The 16,540-nt window shown below is 43.0% G+C and overlaps 1 protein-coding gene across 3 annotated transcripts in view; it reads right to left on the bottom strand.

The window, feature by feature from the left end:
- The window catches only part of tenm2a (teneurin transmembrane protein 2a), a 109,020-nt gene that overhangs the window by 37,286 nt on the left and 55,194 nt on the right, over positions 1-16,540 (bottom strand). For all 3 annotated transcript variants that reach the window (XM_072396073.1, XM_072396074.1, XM_072396075.1), the window contains one exon: positions 7,749-7,987. In XM_072396073.1, coding sequence (XP_072252174.1) covers positions 7,749-7,987 — 239 coding nt within the window. The remainder of the gene's footprint in view (positions 1-7,748; positions 7,988-16,540) is intronic.

The following is a 16,540-nucleotide window of genomic DNA, read 5'->3' as shown; positions in this document are numbered from 1 at the left end:
GGAAGAACAAGAGAGTTAGTCCGGCCTGGGCTGTGCTTTCTTTTTAATATGCCCTCTCACTTCATGTGCTCACAAAAACATGCATGTACACACACTCATATGGAAAGATCACAGAAAAGCAGGTTTAACAAGCAAATGTGCTGGATTAAAAATAGATCAGCTACATCATGAGGTTTTTATGTAATCTCAATTCATAATTCAGAGGGGCAAAGCGCTCGCCTGTATCATCTGCAAAAGACAGCATCTGAAAAAGCAACAACACACGTGATCCTGAAACAAAACCAAAAAAAAAGAGAAGACGGTTGATGTACACCAGGAGAACGGAGATGAAAAGGAGGAGGTGGTGGCCAACATTGGGCAGAGAGGGCAACGGTCAGAAGCTCTTGGAGAAATTATGATCAGGAGAGGAGCGAGGAACAGAGAGAATACTGGAGAACAGCAACTGAGAGAATATTAAAGAACATATAAAATTCCCCGAGGGTGGAAAAAGAGCATGAAAACAGGCTACAGATGATGTTGCAGAGATGGGAGGAAGAGATGAATAAATCCCCGCCATGGGTGAGATAGGGGAAGAAGAAGAAGACGGCAAGTGAAGAAGAAAGATTTAAGGGATGAGCGGCCCTGCGTTCTTTGTTTGGGTAGGAAAAGATGGTCGTGATTTGCCCTCTGACAGTAAGTGGCTCACAATGCATGCTTCAGAAGGAAATCCAAAGCACACGTGTATGCTTTGAGCAATATTCACATGTCTCAAAGTTAAAGGGTGTGAATTGATTTCTGCATGAAAGGAAAAAACAGAACCAAAGGCAGAGAAAGGTGACTTTGTGGATTCTGCAGTGAATGTCCCCCGAGTGGAAAATATTATATCATCATCATGCTGTTCTTTGGAACACGTTCCAGTTGTTCAAATCCTCTCCCTATCTCTTGTTCCCTCCTGTCTGCTCCCATGCCTCTCACCTTTTTCTGCCTCAACTCAACCTTATCACTGCCTATTTATATGACAGCATCTGCAATTGAACCAGCTGTGATGCTACTAATTGTACTAAAGACAGAGAACGCCCTCTTGCATGTATTTGTATTTAATCTCTTGCAATGCGACTAAAGTTACACAAAGAGCACAAACACACACACACATAGGAAACACACTTTCATTTGCCTTCTCCCCTGGCCATCCCGATAAATGCATATTAACTGTTCTAATTCACCAGTAAATTAACAACTCTGACCTCAATTAGGGCAGTAATTGTAGCCGAGACCAGCCTCCTCATTCTTGGCCTGGCTTCTAATTGGTTTAGGAAGGTTTTTCCCTTCCTTTATTTTTACCTTTCATTTCCACCTCTACTACTCCCCAATCTCTGATGCCCTCACTTTGCCGACTGGTAGACAGTTTGCAGCCCAAAACAAACACATGCACAAAATAGAAGCCCCCTGACACCTTCTGTGTGTCTTTTTGTGTTACTCGCACCTTTCTCCCTGTCTCTACAGCACAGGGGTGCAGTGCTAATATCTGAGAGACTGAGGAAAGAACAGTGTGCTGCCACAGAGTCTCAATACTCAGGCCTTTTGGGATATTATGTCAAATTTACCCCACAATTTCCACTCTCCTGCTTAAATAAGGCAGCCGTCTTTTTCAGCTAAGTTCTGAAGATGCTGCTTGCTGAGATCATTTAGAGACTCAGACAAAGGGACGGGGGCGGCGGTAGGCTGCTGCCCTTGGGGGTCACATACACTGAGAGACAATTTATATGCCTCTGAGTGTGCGTGTGTGCATCTGCGTATGCATGCTGCAAATTGCATGGTATTAACAACAAGCGCACAAAGCTGCAACCCCCGACGGGATCTGCTCACCCAGCTGATGCAACTGAACTGTAATTGACTGCAACACAAAAGGTTATATGAGTCACTGGCAGCTCCTACCTGCAAAAAGAGAGACGGCAACTCACTCAATCGTACAGCCAAAATGGCTTCCTGACTGGAACTGAAATATTGACATGGCCCTCCGCAGATGCGGCCACGTGCTTGTGCCTGTGCCTGCTTTCATGCGTGTGTCTGATTGGCTAAATAGAAAGAGATGTGAATCTGAGTGATGTGCTCCTTTCTGAATACTCATTTCCTCTTCAGATATCTGTACCCTGACCCCCCGCTTCAACCCACTCTGCCTCACCTCATCCCTCCCCACATCAGTCCTTTCGCTCTCATCGATCTGTATTAGAAACCGGATATGAGGAACTATGCTATCTTATCGCAGATCAGAGGGTGGGAGAGAATGAGTGAGGATGAAAGACAGAGCACGTTTTGGAAGCCAAGGGATGGAGAAACAGAAAGAAAATGAGAGACAGAGAGAACAAGAAGGGGAAGAGCAGTTTCTTTTGCTTTGCCTTCATCCATCTCCTGTTTCATACACAGGACCAGTGTAGCACAGTGGGCCTAATTGGACTAACGACTGGGTCCAGATAAGACCTGGGCTAATGAATAAATGAATGAGGAAATAAATAAATGAAATGAGCCCAGGCACGCTAATGCAGGCAAAATTAACAGCACGTAGAAATTACATCAGACAGACAGCAAATTCAGGGTTTGTGCACAAATATGAGCCCAAAATATTTCAAAGCACGCACAAAAACTCCAGGTGAACAAACAGAAAGTCAAAGGATGAATGCTACCACTTAAACAACTGTGCACCCTGCTTTGTATAACCTGACCAGAGCAGATGACCCATTTATCCCTCATGGCGCAGATGGTATAGCACCTTGTGCCTGGTCCTGGCCATGCACTGCCCTTTTCCTGGACTGGCAGCGTGTGGTAAGATCCTAACCTTTATCAGTACGACAGGCCCCGCTGCTGCGGACACACGCTCCACGTCTGATCCTTATGCCCAGGTTCCTGCATCCACCATATGCCCAACTGTGCCTTCACCTCCAAACACGTAGACCGCACACACCAAACGTATAAGTACACAGACACCGACGCTGGCATGAGTGACACATCCTGACCTCTTGCTGTTCCACCTCGGATCAGCAGAAGGGAAGCCACATGCAATGTGAGAGGGGACAGTGGGGTCAAGGAGGTGGGTTTGGAGAGGAGCCACAATGTGAGAGCCGCAGATTCAACACAACTCAGCCACTGACAATTTCAAGAAACTTTTTTTCTTCCAACTATAAATATGAAGAAAAATTAGATGGAATAATCTATCTCACTCAAGTATGATATCATTTACTTTTCATCCTATTCAAGATTAAAAACAGTCATATTAACTCATTTTTAATCATGCTGCTGAATCAACATGTATCAGACAGAGATCACGTACTTTCTAAGAGGAAACAAAACATTTCTTCTTTTCGCTTAACATGTTTTTTCTATTTAAATTTTTTGTCATCTTTCACTTCATTGGGTAGCTAAAAATACTCAAAGAAACAATCATGGAAACATCACTAATTATCGTGTGAAGAGGGGTCACAAGAAGATTTCTATATGTGTGAAATAAACATCTAAAAATCTCTGACGTGCATTTTTCACATTTCCCAGTTTTCTAAACTAAATTCGAGAGGAGGGTGTGACGACTGACATAATGCATCATGGCAAATGCATTCCTTTTTTGTTTAGTTTAGCTCATACTCGTACACAGCTCAACCTCCGACATGCGGGAACCGTGTCTTTCACATGACTTAATTCTCTTTTTAAGTAGGTGTGCATGTGATACATTTGAGTTAACAAAAGACCTTTGATTATTATCTATTTACTTAGCTAAACTACAGAGCTGTAATCGGTAAAGCCATTAGCATGTTATTATGTAAGGGAATGGTGATGTGAATTCACTGAAGTGAGTCTTTTTATGGCTGGGAGGAAGGGGCAGTAAGCGATTGTGATCAGTCTGGAACAGCAAGACGGCAGTGACGGATGGAAAGTGTTCGGCTTAGAGGCATGAAGGTCACACTCGATGACAGTGTATCTGTGTGTGTGGTGTGTGGCTCTGTTTAATCAACAGACAGGGGTAGCTGAGAGTAAAGCCTAAAAATACATTGTATCTATGTTTGTGGGTGTGAGTGTGTGCGTATTCTCATTCATCAGTGGTGACAGGACCATGTGGGGTATGCCACTGTGTTCCACAAATTCACCACTCATCCACACACACACACACACACATTCATATGAAGCACTCCTGCAAAGGTGACACAAGCGCCCGCTAGCAAGAGTTTACTCATAGCAGACAAGGGCGCACATTTATGTGTGTGACTGTGTATGTGTATATATGAGTATGTGAAAACAGTACACCTGGACACAACTAATTTGACACATCCTTGATCTTTCATCTATCACACCAGCCTCACCTCTCATCTCCAACCACAATGTGTCTCCTTCTCGCTCAGTTTTTCCCACTTTCTGCTCTGCTGTTTTTGTCTCTCTTTGTGTACATGCTCTGTCCTCCGAGACTTATATATTTGTTCTGTTTTTCATCCTTTCTAACTTCTTTTGTCACCACCCGTGCTTCTCGTCCTCTGCAGTCTCCTTCTGTCGTCTCCCTGTCACACTCCCTCTGTTCTCTGCTCGCCGTGATCAATTAGGAGACATTAGTCCCACGGTTATTCCAGGTGACAGAAGCCTCAGGAGGCCACGCTCTCCTTCATCTCCCCTCCTTCTGCATCACCTCTGTTTCTCCTCTCCACACCTGGCTGTCTTGTCACTCTGGCTCCTCCTCATCATCATCACCTTTTTTGCTTGGCAGTTCAACCAGTGCACCCCCACCCCCGAATCCTGCACGCTCACACCTTACAGTGCTGACAATGACATATCAGCCTCAACCCTCCTCTCCTTTGCCTCTGTCCTCCATTTCCAATCCCCCCTTTACGTTCCCCTCTGCCCTCTACTCACAAATGCTCCAAGTCTCCCCCCCAACCCTATCTCACTCTCTTCAGGTTGTCATTCACATTGATGGACCTGTCTTCCTATATGCCAACCATTCACCTGTATCCTAGCAACCACCTCTCCTTTGGCTGGGGTGCTCCATGCGGAGCAAGCAAACAAGACGCCGGGGGAATGAGGAACAAGCACTTTCGTTTATCCTCCTCCCCCCATTCGTTCAGTCATTCCTTCACAGGTAAAGAGGAGGCCATACCCTGCTGGAGTTTGGAGCAAAATTACGACCGTCTGTCCTCACAAATTCTCTTTAACGCAGAATGTTGAAAATGTACAGACTCACAGCTGCACTTGCTTCCCTTATCCCCATTTTATGTATCTATGTGTGTGTGTTTATCTCATCCCCATGGCTCCATTCTAACAGTGGGATGGTGCTTCAAAGAGATATTGTCAGCCTTGCTCTTGAAACACGGCTTTCTAAAAGGCTCTCAGTGTGCACACATACATGTGTCTCTGGAAGATTGTCTGGCAATTTTTGAAGCTATATTTACGCTCTTGGAAAATAGGAGAAAAAGAAAGCCACACAATCAGACACTAACACTGTGTGTGCACACATTTTATATTGAGCTCTTGGAGCAGGAGGACTCACACCCATACACGCACGTTCACGCACAAAAAGTGCTGCTCAGGCACATGTGTCCTGGTGTAATTTATGAGTGAGCTCCTGGGCGGACGCCTCAGAGGGGTCCTCTTCACGCTGCATGGCTCTGGGTGCTCTGCAGATCTCCCCAGCGACCGCTGGGCCCACACATACACGCGCGTTCACGCACAAACAAGGTACGACAAAATCCCCCTTATGAGTAGTGAACCCACTGCACGTTTAACGCTACAAAAAGCAAGGTAAACACAGGGGTTTCAGGCTTGGCAGCACTGCTACAGCTCTGTTCAGCACAGACAAAACACTGGAGCAAAACATTTCCCTGGAACAGCTGAAAAGGAGCCTTACAGTTAGCAAATGTAAAAATAACAAAGTATCATTTCAGCCTTCTTCAGCTTACTGAATTGTAGCCAGCTGGACAATAGAATTTGGTGGTAAGGCACAGACGTTTGGCAGATGATACAACTGAAAAGATACAAAAAGTGGAGCTTAACCTATTTCAAATTAAAAATGCTTCAGTGTAGAGTGTGCTGCTTTGAGACAGAGCGCTTATCGGTCTAGTTTGTGCCATGAATACACCTGTTAATAAAGTACTCTCTCAAGCCTATAATATTGCCAATTATCAAGACAGACAGGCACTGTAGTTAATAGGTTGTATCTGGCATGCACGCACATGGTGCACCAACACTGATAAAATGGATAAAAAAAAGAAGTAAAGATAGTAATTAGTCTTTGAGATAAACATATTTGGATTATTTTCCAAATTAGTTCTTTATTAGAACATTTGTTCTGTATGTATGTGTGTTCTGAAGGAAACTAGTATTTTTTTTGTCATTAGTAATTTCATGCTGCTAATGAACTAATAGATAAGTAAACTTATATGTTAGATGAGTCCATTCACAATCAAATCCCTCGTCCTCAATTATCTATGGGAAGGGTGTTATACTCTTAGTGATAGTCGTGGCCTTCCTTTCCCCTTCCCCACTCCTGTCCTGCAGCTCCATATGTGCCTGTCCAGCGCAGTGTGACCGAGCAAAGCTCAGGAGGGGACGGATCTGTCTGTGTGCCCCAGGCAATGGGCCTTGATCTGCTCTGGAGGACACACACCACTCTCAAGGGCATTCAAATGCACACCAAAGTGGACACACGGATGCCATATAAAAAAAACATCAACAATTTGGACACATCCAGGTGAGCAGGGGGTCCAACACATATGGGCATACAAATGCAAAGCTGCTATTATAGATAGGAGGTTTGTAATGTATTAATATATATATACATATATTTATAAATCATATGAAATTATATTAATAATGTATGTAGAGTCAGTGAGGGGGTTGTTCTTTTTGCTGATGCCACTGTTTCCTAAGATCTACCCATCTGTTGAGTCTGGTCTCTGGGGTAAGAGGCCAATCAGGGGCACAGTCGCACATCTGCCTCTTTTCACACACAGCTACACGCACACTCAAACTGACACACGCACACACATTCAAACATACTTACATTTCATGCTCCTTCTCTTTTGTTTTCTGTGCCTCACATATATAGACAGATATATAGCACAGGTCTGCATTCTCTTGACCAACGAATGAGTTCAAGAAGGAATTAAATCCTTGCCCACACACACCCCCACGCACTCAGAGCAACAGCATCCCTCTCTTCTCACAGATTCACTGGTAGACAGCCATGAGAATTTCTTCCTGATGTGCTCAGTAAGTGCTCTCTTCTGGTTATCTACCATTCCTTCAAGTATGACTATCGCACGCTGGCTTTGGATCAGTGAAAAACATCCACTTTCCTGCTGGGTCTGTTAGGATTCCCACCTTGACTGATACCTGCTCAGAGAAACAGCCCTGGTGTGCTGCGGTGTATGTATCTTCCTGTCTGTCTGTCTGACTGGCTGTTTACTGATGCTGAGTGGAGGCCAAGGCGCCTGCTGGGCCTGATTTCGACAGAGCAGCACAGGACTAAAGTGACAAAGCTCACACATCCGGACTCCTGCTTTGTGCTTATAGTGGGCTGTGAACTTGGCACTTTTATGTTGTGGTGTAGGAGGAACAAGAAGAGCAAAGTTCAAGCATTGCAGGTCAGGGCAAAACAAACAGGACTAACCAACCTGAAAAAAAGGAACTGGTCTTTTGTGACTGAGCTTGGAATCCTTCAAGGAAAGTGTACTGCACTTTTACAACATTTTATTAGGCTCACCAGTCCTCCACATGGATAATATTTTGATGCTTACCAATGAAGTAGGACAGTAGGATGGCCAGCAGGGCAGCGGCTGCAATGGCTGTCACCGCGGCACATTTCCAGCTGCAGTATTTGGACGGCTTCTTTAGCTTGAAGGCTGAACGGGAGAAAGTGTTTCTGGGTAGCAAGCGAGGGGGCGGAGAATACACTGTGCCCGATGTCAGTGGGTACCCGGGGGAGGAGCTACTGAAGAGAGGGGTGGTTCCTGATGACGTTTTGAACAAGAAGTGCCTGCAGAGAAGAAAATACGAGAAAAAAGGTCATTTAATACGTAGCTGCAGACTTCAGATACCAGCTCATACTAAAAAATGCTGTAGTTGTGGGACAGTAAACAATCCACCATGCAATGAAAGCCCAGATGACAGGGCAACATATGTGTAAGCTTTTGTCCAATCTTTCTGTCTGCTGAACCATTCCTGCCTTATGGGTGTGAACATCTTTGAACTGACTGTGTCTTCAATTCAGTCCTGTTCCAGTCTCGGGTTTCTTTTTAACCTCCACCTGCTGCAACCTTCTTTTTTTTTTTTTACCTCCACGCCCTCGCTTTTCTTCTGTTCACCCCACTTACGATGTGTCTCGTCTCTGCCCTTGATGGCAGGAAAGGATCAGTGCCGCCCCCCTCCTCATTGTCCAGGTGGGGTCAGAGCTCAGAAAGAACATAAAAGAGGGATTTGAACCGCCATCCCTTTGGTCACATTACCTATTATCCTCTGCTATCAATGCACCTGCTCACCCAACACTGTTCTCCCTCCCTTTCCTTTCCTATTTCCCATATTTTTTCACTGCTGACCCACTCCTTCTCTTATTCTTCAGCATCTTCTTTCTGTAATCATGTCTTCCCCTGAAAGATGTTTCTTCCTCCGCTCAGATTTTTTTTTTTCATCTAACCTTGAGGGAACGCAGTGGCCAGTGAAAAAGGAAACATGAAAAGGAAAAAAAATCTCTGAAAGGACACAGAGAAAAAAAGGAAAAAGAAAAACTTTTGTGAAACCTTTGTGACATCTTTTGCGACACACACCCACAGCACACAGAGGGAGTGAGGAGCTGCTCCCACACAGACCTCAGGTGGTATGACAGAACAAAGCCCTCAGGTGAGGGTGACATATCAGAGGAGGAAAGGTCACTTGATTTCTTCTGAGATGGAGTAAAAAGAGACTTTGTCTGACAATTTCCGTGGAGCTTGTTTGTTTGTATGTTTGCAATTGAGTGTGGAAGTGAGAATGTAATTTAACTTCTATGTTTGTGATTTTCTGACCTTGGGAGTGATGACTACAAAGAGATGAAAATTTGTCTCTTCACTTCATCAAAAGGATTAGAAGTGTGGGGCCTTAGTATTAGGCAGGTTTTCATAGATTATTCTGTTACAGACATCTATATTTTTCACATCATCTTGGCTTGTTTTTAAAACTTATTTTGAGGCTGCTGAAAAGCTGAAATGTACCTTTTTACAAATTATCGACATGCCATGTTCTTTTAAGAGTCTACTAATATTTGGAAACTGAGGAGACCAGTTGCTTGATCTTCGGAAGAGGAATGTTGCTCCTTTCTTCTAAGATGACATAGGATTGTAGCTGCTCAATGGTCCTTGGTCTTCTTTGTCGTATTTTGGTTTCTGTCATATACCAAATGTTTTCAGTTGGTGAAAGCTATGGAGTGCAGGCAGGCCACTCTTGCATTAGGACCCTTCTGCCACGAAGCCATGCTGTTGTAATAGATGCACTATGTCGTTTAGCATTTTCTTGCTGGAACATGAAAGGCCTTAACTTTTCCACTTTGCCTCAGTCTATTTTACATTTAGATTTGACTCAGAAAAGATTGTGGTGTTTCTGGGTTATGTTCAAATATGGCTTCTTCTTTGCTTAATAGAGCCTTAATCTGCATTTATAAATGCCACGAAGAACTGTGTTCACAGACAGTGATTTCAGGAATTGTTTCTTAGTCCATGAAATGATTTCCTTAACAGAATCATGTCTGTTTCATATCCGGTGTCACCTGAGGGCCTGAAGATCACAGTCATCCAGAACTGATTATTTTCTGTGTTCTGACATGGAGGTTAAACTTTTGATGGTATAATGTAATGTAGATAATGGGACATTCAAAGTCTCAATTTTACATTGAGAAACATTCTTATTCTGAAATTTCTCCACAATTCCTAGATGCAGTGACTCTGCTTCTCTAAGGTGCTCTTTTATACATGCTACTCAACTGGTTCTAATTAACTTCATTAGTTGCAACGTGTTCCTCCAGTTGTTTCTTTTCAGAAACACTTTCTGTCTCAGCCTTTTGTTTCCTCCATCCCAACTATTTGGAAACAGTTGCTGCCATCATAATAACAAAAAGCTCATTTTTACATTGAAACATTGAAATGACAAAATGTCTCATCTTCTACATTTGATATGTTTTCTATGTTCAAATGTGAACAAAATATTATTTAATGCAAATCATTGCATTCTGTTTTTGTTTAAATTTTACACAGAATCCCCCCTTTTTTAGAACGGGGGTTGTAGGTGACAAACCCATGTTGAAATCTTTCTTATAACACAGTTTTTAATATTTGGGGCTTGTAGAGGAGGCAAGTCATTTAATAGAAAAAAACTAAAATCTAAATGTCGTGACTCATTTGTGTGAAAGACAAAGTTGAGTTGCAGGGTTTTTCTTTGTCAAGTGGAATTGTGACTCTTCTCCACCTCCAGACCAAGACATGTGACTCATGTTCCCACGCATGTGTGTCAGGACTGTCGTCTGGCTTCTGTAGCCTCCTGTCACTTTTATTCTTAGCAGCCTCGTTAGACCAGTAATAACGCACCACTTTTACTAATTGGATGTTTCTGTTTTTTTATGCTCAGCTGTGCTTTGAGATTTCCTATCATTTTGATGCCTTTAATAACTGCTGTTACATAAGTGTGTATTTACACAGTCTGAAAACATTTGGTGAAAACAGGTATTGGGCTCAGAGACCGACAATTTGGTTTGGGGACACTGCTGTACTCTATCAATAATTCAACCAGTCTGTGCTGCTCTTGGTCTTTTTCTCTCTTCATCTCAGGCCACTGATTGTTGGACTGCTATCCTGCCAGATTCTCTTCTTTTTTTGCCCCCTTCCTCTCCCTTTACCTGTCAGGTTAGCTGCCAGGTAAAATAGGGGAAAGAAAAAATAGGAATAAAATGTGCCCTACAGATAGAGGCTGAGGGAGCAAGAGGAGATGCCATGCAAGGAAACACAATATAATTGTCTAAAAATACCGCACTCTTAGTGTCACCGCCTTCAGTTTTATTATGCATGCATGGACCTATAAGCTGCCAAATGCAAGAATGCACATATGTGTGTATGCGCCAAACACACACACTTTCCAAGGTCAAGCAGCATGTGTCTGCTTGAACTCATTTTCAGCTTTCGCTGAAGCACTCTGTGATGGCAGGGCCAGTGCTAATTAATTACAATACTCCTAAAGTGCCAGAATGAACTGGTGAATCTCTTGCATTCTGTATAACACAATGCATATGATTTGATGTGCTGGTACGCATTTGAACTTCCTCACTGTAATCATTTCAGTCCCCGGCTTTGTTGTTTGTGTGCAGAAGCTCTACTGTGAGCTTGTGTGGGATGGGAATATGTCTATGGGCCGTACTAATTACAAGTAGGAATGGAAAGTGTCTAATGTGCTCTGGGGAGGTAATTGACATTGATTTATGTTGCGGATGGCTATGGAGGGGTTCTATCATAGCAGGCAGCCAGCAATCACAACTGTGTATCATTAGGCTGGTGTGTGTGTGTGCCTATTTGTGTGTTTGTGTATTTGTATGTGAATATTGTGGGATTTTTGACAGTGGTCCAGCATGGAAATGTCACACATAATTAGAGAGAGCTGACAGAGATCCCCCCTCCCCGTCTCCCCCTCTGCTCCTCAGCCACTGCTACCTTGCTGTCATTGCATCCACTCACATACACACAGAACAAGCATTCACACACTGACACACATTTTCACTTAGACATAAGCGCCCACCCACGCACAAACAGCAGAAATATATGTGGGTTTCTTTCATGTTCTGGCCCTGTATGTTCAACCAAATGTTTAATTTGGATTCCTGCAGAACAAAAAAGTGACATAAGAACAGGATCGAGGATGGAGATGAAGACTACAGATGAGAAAAAAGGCAGAGAGAAGAGACAATGTGTTTTCTCTCCATTCCAACACTGTTTCCCATTGAGAGAAAAGAGGACCTGGACAATTAACCACAGAACAGAGAGCATGCTGGGTAATTAGCAGGAAGTCAAAGCTCGCATTCCCCTTGAGTGAACAAACACACATGCTCTTACATGCCCACACACATGGGCACACACGCACTTCATTTTCTCAGCTATCACAAACGTGGTTGCTTTGGATAGCAGTCTGAGAATCACCATCAGATGTAGAGAACAATTAACAGAGGTTGACTCGGCATGGGGGTGACAGGAAAACAGTCAGACCTGAGAATGAAACAAAGGGCTCTCAGGGAGGGCAGGATGCTTGAGGACACCTTTGTGGGAATTGTTACCGGCTATAAATGTAGGAAAGAAATGAATCGGCAGACAGGTGCAGCATCATGGGCATCATTTGCTGAGTGTTGCCTTGATGATTGACAAGGGGAGATCTAAAATAGCTGAGGCTTATATGTATCAAATGTACAACATGTTCTACTACTTTTAAAATAACCCATAACAGGTTAAACGTAGGTGTAGACGATATTCTAAAATACATAATAATAAACAGCTTTTTAGTAGCAATAACCTGATTCCCCCACAACTAAATTGGAAGACTGTTCTTAACAGTGTTGCATGAGCTCATTGAGACACTTGCTTATGCACAGCTCTCTTAAAATTCCTCCAGGGCCTTTCAATCAGGTTGAGGTCTAGATTTTGACTGGGTCATTACACCTTGATTCTTTTTTATTTTTTGCAGCCATTTATTGGGGTGTTTGGGATCATTGTCCTGTTGTTTGACCAATTTTCAGCCCAGCTTTAGCAGCCAGACAGATGGCCTCATATTTGAGTTAAGAATACTTTGGTATACAGAGGAGTTTGTGATTGACTCAATAATCCTATTATAAGAAGTCATGATTTTTTTTCTTCTTGTGAATAATCTTTCCTCACTGTAGAATGATGCACTGTTTGGAAATGGTCTTACAAACCCTTCTTAGATTTATGTGAAGTAACAAGTTGCTTCCCTATGATCATTGCTTGGCATTGTGTTAACACACATCTGAACGTGTAAGACAAACAAATTGCCCAAACCCCCATGTTTATAGAGGCGCTCAGGCTTGCTGATGATCTAATAATCAAGTACATTTAATTAGCACCACCTGGCTGCCACTAACTGTTTTAAATCTTACAGAAGCAGGGTGGATGTACTTAGTTTTTCACTCACTTCTTCTAAATTAAAGTTTTTTTTATTTGATTTTTTATGAATTTGTAAATCATTGATGGCACACTGTAACTTGTCATGTTTTGTTGTTAATCTGAGGTTGTGTTTACATCATTTTAAGATCTGTTAAGAATTGCTATTTCAACAAGACGGAATCTAAACACCAATGAAAAATTCAGGTGCATCATCACTTTCGATTTCTTTTCATATTTGACTTTTTCATGGAATAGTGCAAATACAAAGAAACATTCTTTCAGCTACTCCAATCTTTTATGGATTCGGTTAATATTCTCACCTTGAGAGTACTGGAATGATTAGTTGAACAAAGGAAGAAATGAGAAAAGAAAAGACGGCGAAAAACAAAAACGGCAGGGGGAGTAGGGTTGCTTGTTGTCATTTTCTCCCAAAAAAAAGTCACATCATGTTCAAAAGGAAAGAGACCAATATAAGGGCACAGCTTGAAAGTAATCAGAAAATTGTTATTGATGTCAATTTTGTGTTCACGTTGACTTAAATGGTATTTAATAAGATTCCCACCTCTTAAAAACTGTGTATAGTATTAACTTTTTTACAACACACACAAAATTAATTGTATTTATCACGACATATTTCAGTGTGTGGTGAGAGAACTGTGCGTTCTAGATCATGCTAGATTTTTACATACCAATCTTGTAAGACTACAATACTTACAAAGATACTATTTTACTGGCTGATATTTCCAGTTGTTCACACAGTTAGTGCAGGTCTGTTGGAAAATCACATATAGCAGGGGTACATTTACTCAAATCATTTACCACTGAATGCTTAGCCAATACATGACCTATGATGATTTAATGCATTAATTAATGTAGGATTTGCTCACCAGCAACAAATGGTCAAGATGCTTTTTGAAGTTAATACATGTTATGTTAGGATGTCACATCTTTGCTACTGAATATATGTAGCAGTCACATCAGTAATAATCATCATAATTAGCCATTCCAATCTGACCAGTTGGTAGACAAGTGGCTTAACAGCTTGACCACTGTCATATTAAATGTAAAAAAACTCTAAGGGGTCAACACAAAGTTGCATTTGATGGTCACTGTGTCTGACCAGCTTGGTTTTCTAGTAGACAAATGACCATCAGCACACTTTAACCTTGGAGCTGTGAATGTAATGACAATAACAAGCTTTTTGCATGAAAAGTTCTGAAGCTAGTAGTGTTTTTAAATGAGCATTTTGTGGCTATGGGTGGAGTTTTAAGGTACTGCTGAGATAAGAGAGTTCCTGCCTGGTATAAATAAACATGTACATTTTGTGTTTACTTTATCTTTAGGACGAACTACTGAGATAAGGGAAAGCATAGTTAATAAAGATTATTACCGTAGTAGCTCTGCATGAAAAATGTTGAATATCATTTCTAAAGCACTTTCTGTGCGGATGCAAGGTCATATCATAAATAAAGCTTGCATAGTACTGGAAGTAGTAATTATTGCACATTACAGTTGTGGCTGTAGAGCTGAAAATGAATCTTTTCTCGGTCATTCCCACAGGTTGCGCTTTCTATCTGTCCCCATAGTAATGCATTTGAAAGTAACCTGTAGCAGCCCCCCACCTCATCCCCTGCTGCTCTTTCTAGATAAATTGAGATGCTGCAGTCCTTTCGGTGATCTTATTTCTCCCTTAGAGTCGTGGCCCACAGCAGAGCAGGCAGGGGGTGCAGGGGAATGTCCTGAGATCACAGAGAGAGATTGAACCTGGCATCAGCAAGGCAAGAGACTCCGAGGGAGCGATTGGAAATCAGTTGGTTTCTCACAAAATACTGCAACATATGTATACACGTGCACTTGCACTCTTGCAGAGAAATGCGTTCTTTCACTCACTTTCTTGCTCTCTTTCTCTCACATACATACACACACACACACACACACACACAGTGGCAGCAGCCATCTATAGTAATTTATCTCACACCGGTAAATGTATCCATGTTCCAAGGGCCCCAATCTCCCTCCTCTGCCTTTCTATCTTCCCTCACACACCCTCCCCAAAACAATCTCCTTCAATCACCTCCTCCCTCCGTGTCTTTGCCTCTCTCTCCCTCTTTATCTCTCCCTCCTCTACCGCAAACCATTTCTTTTTGCCCTTCCCACCCCGACTTATATTCCTCTGCTGTGTCACTGCTCCCCCCCCCAATCGCCGGTTCCTATCTCTCTCCTCCTCTGCCAGTCAACCAAGCCCTAGGGTGTTCTTAGGTGATCAATCTTCATCCTCTCACTGCTGTCACACTGTTGGATCAATCCAAAATACACACGCACGCGTGCACACATTTACTATAACAAGTGGACAACAAATGCCAAGATTTACATATGATCACAATGGGGAGCAGCCGCAGTCGCCGAGGGCACCCATGCTTTGATGTAATCACACAGTAAACACAAATGTACTCAATCACACGCTCGCGCCCTCACATGAACAGGTTGCTCATCTCTTCCTATAGCTGCTGGTTATAATGAGATGGAGGCCTCACTCTGCCAGCTCAGGGGTGGCGTGACTCTTTGGCTCTGCCTGGCTGGCTCTGACCCAATCGCAAGCTCATCAGCAGCTCCAGTCAGCCCGTTCAGCCGGCGCCTTTGCCGGGATCAGAGAATGGGGCCCAATCTGGGCTGGAGGGTGGAGCTGAAATTTCTCTGGGCTCCATTCACAGCGACGGGCTCTGAGCCATGCCCAACCCCAACACCTGAACATAGCCAAATACTGGCACAGTGGAGGGCTCAACAGTGTGGTGTGTGATGGTTCATTTAAATCTGTAAAGATGGCAGTCGCAGTGGAAGGAGAATTTATCATTTATTTTTTTCAAAGATCCCTGCATCATTTTTGAGGGCAGAAATTCTCCCCTTAAATTATTTACTCTTTACCATTATTACACAGGTCGAAATAACAAATTCCAAAAATGGTGTTGGTATTCTTGTTTAACGCAATACCTCTCACCTATCAAGCATATCAACACAATGCTTCAGCACAGGTCGAGCGTAGACCCGATATCAGTGGGACTGAATTAAACATGTCCCAGCCTCATAAATACTGCACAGGGCCACCACTCGGGGGAGCTTATCTGGGCCCATCAGAGGTGGAAGCTCCACTGCCCAGCAGGAGAAACACAACTACAGCTTGCAGAGCAAATGCTCAGAGAGCGGCCACGTGCGTGCTAGCAAGCATGTAGGCATTGTAACTCTCATTGCATGCCTCATGAATAGTAATACCCTGCATGAATGCTCTGTTTGCCTGGTAAGTGTTCTTTGTGTACTGGCAAAAACACATGTGTAGCGTCTGTGAAACGGTTTGTATTTCTAGCCAGCTCACTCTAGGTTGCATGCATAATAACTTTGATACATGTGACTTT

The sequence above is a fragment of the Leuresthes tenuis genome, unplaced genomic scaffold, assembly GCF_036924035.1.
Source record: "Leuresthes tenuis unplaced genomic scaffold, fLeuTen1.0.hap1 SCAF_11, whole genome shotgun sequence".
Classification (NCBI taxonomy): Eukaryota; Metazoa; Chordata; class Actinopteri; order Atheriniformes; family Atherinopsidae; genus Leuresthes; species Leuresthes tenuis.
Note: the sequence above shows the minus strand (reverse complement) of the source record. Positions and strands in the feature narration are given on the sequence as shown.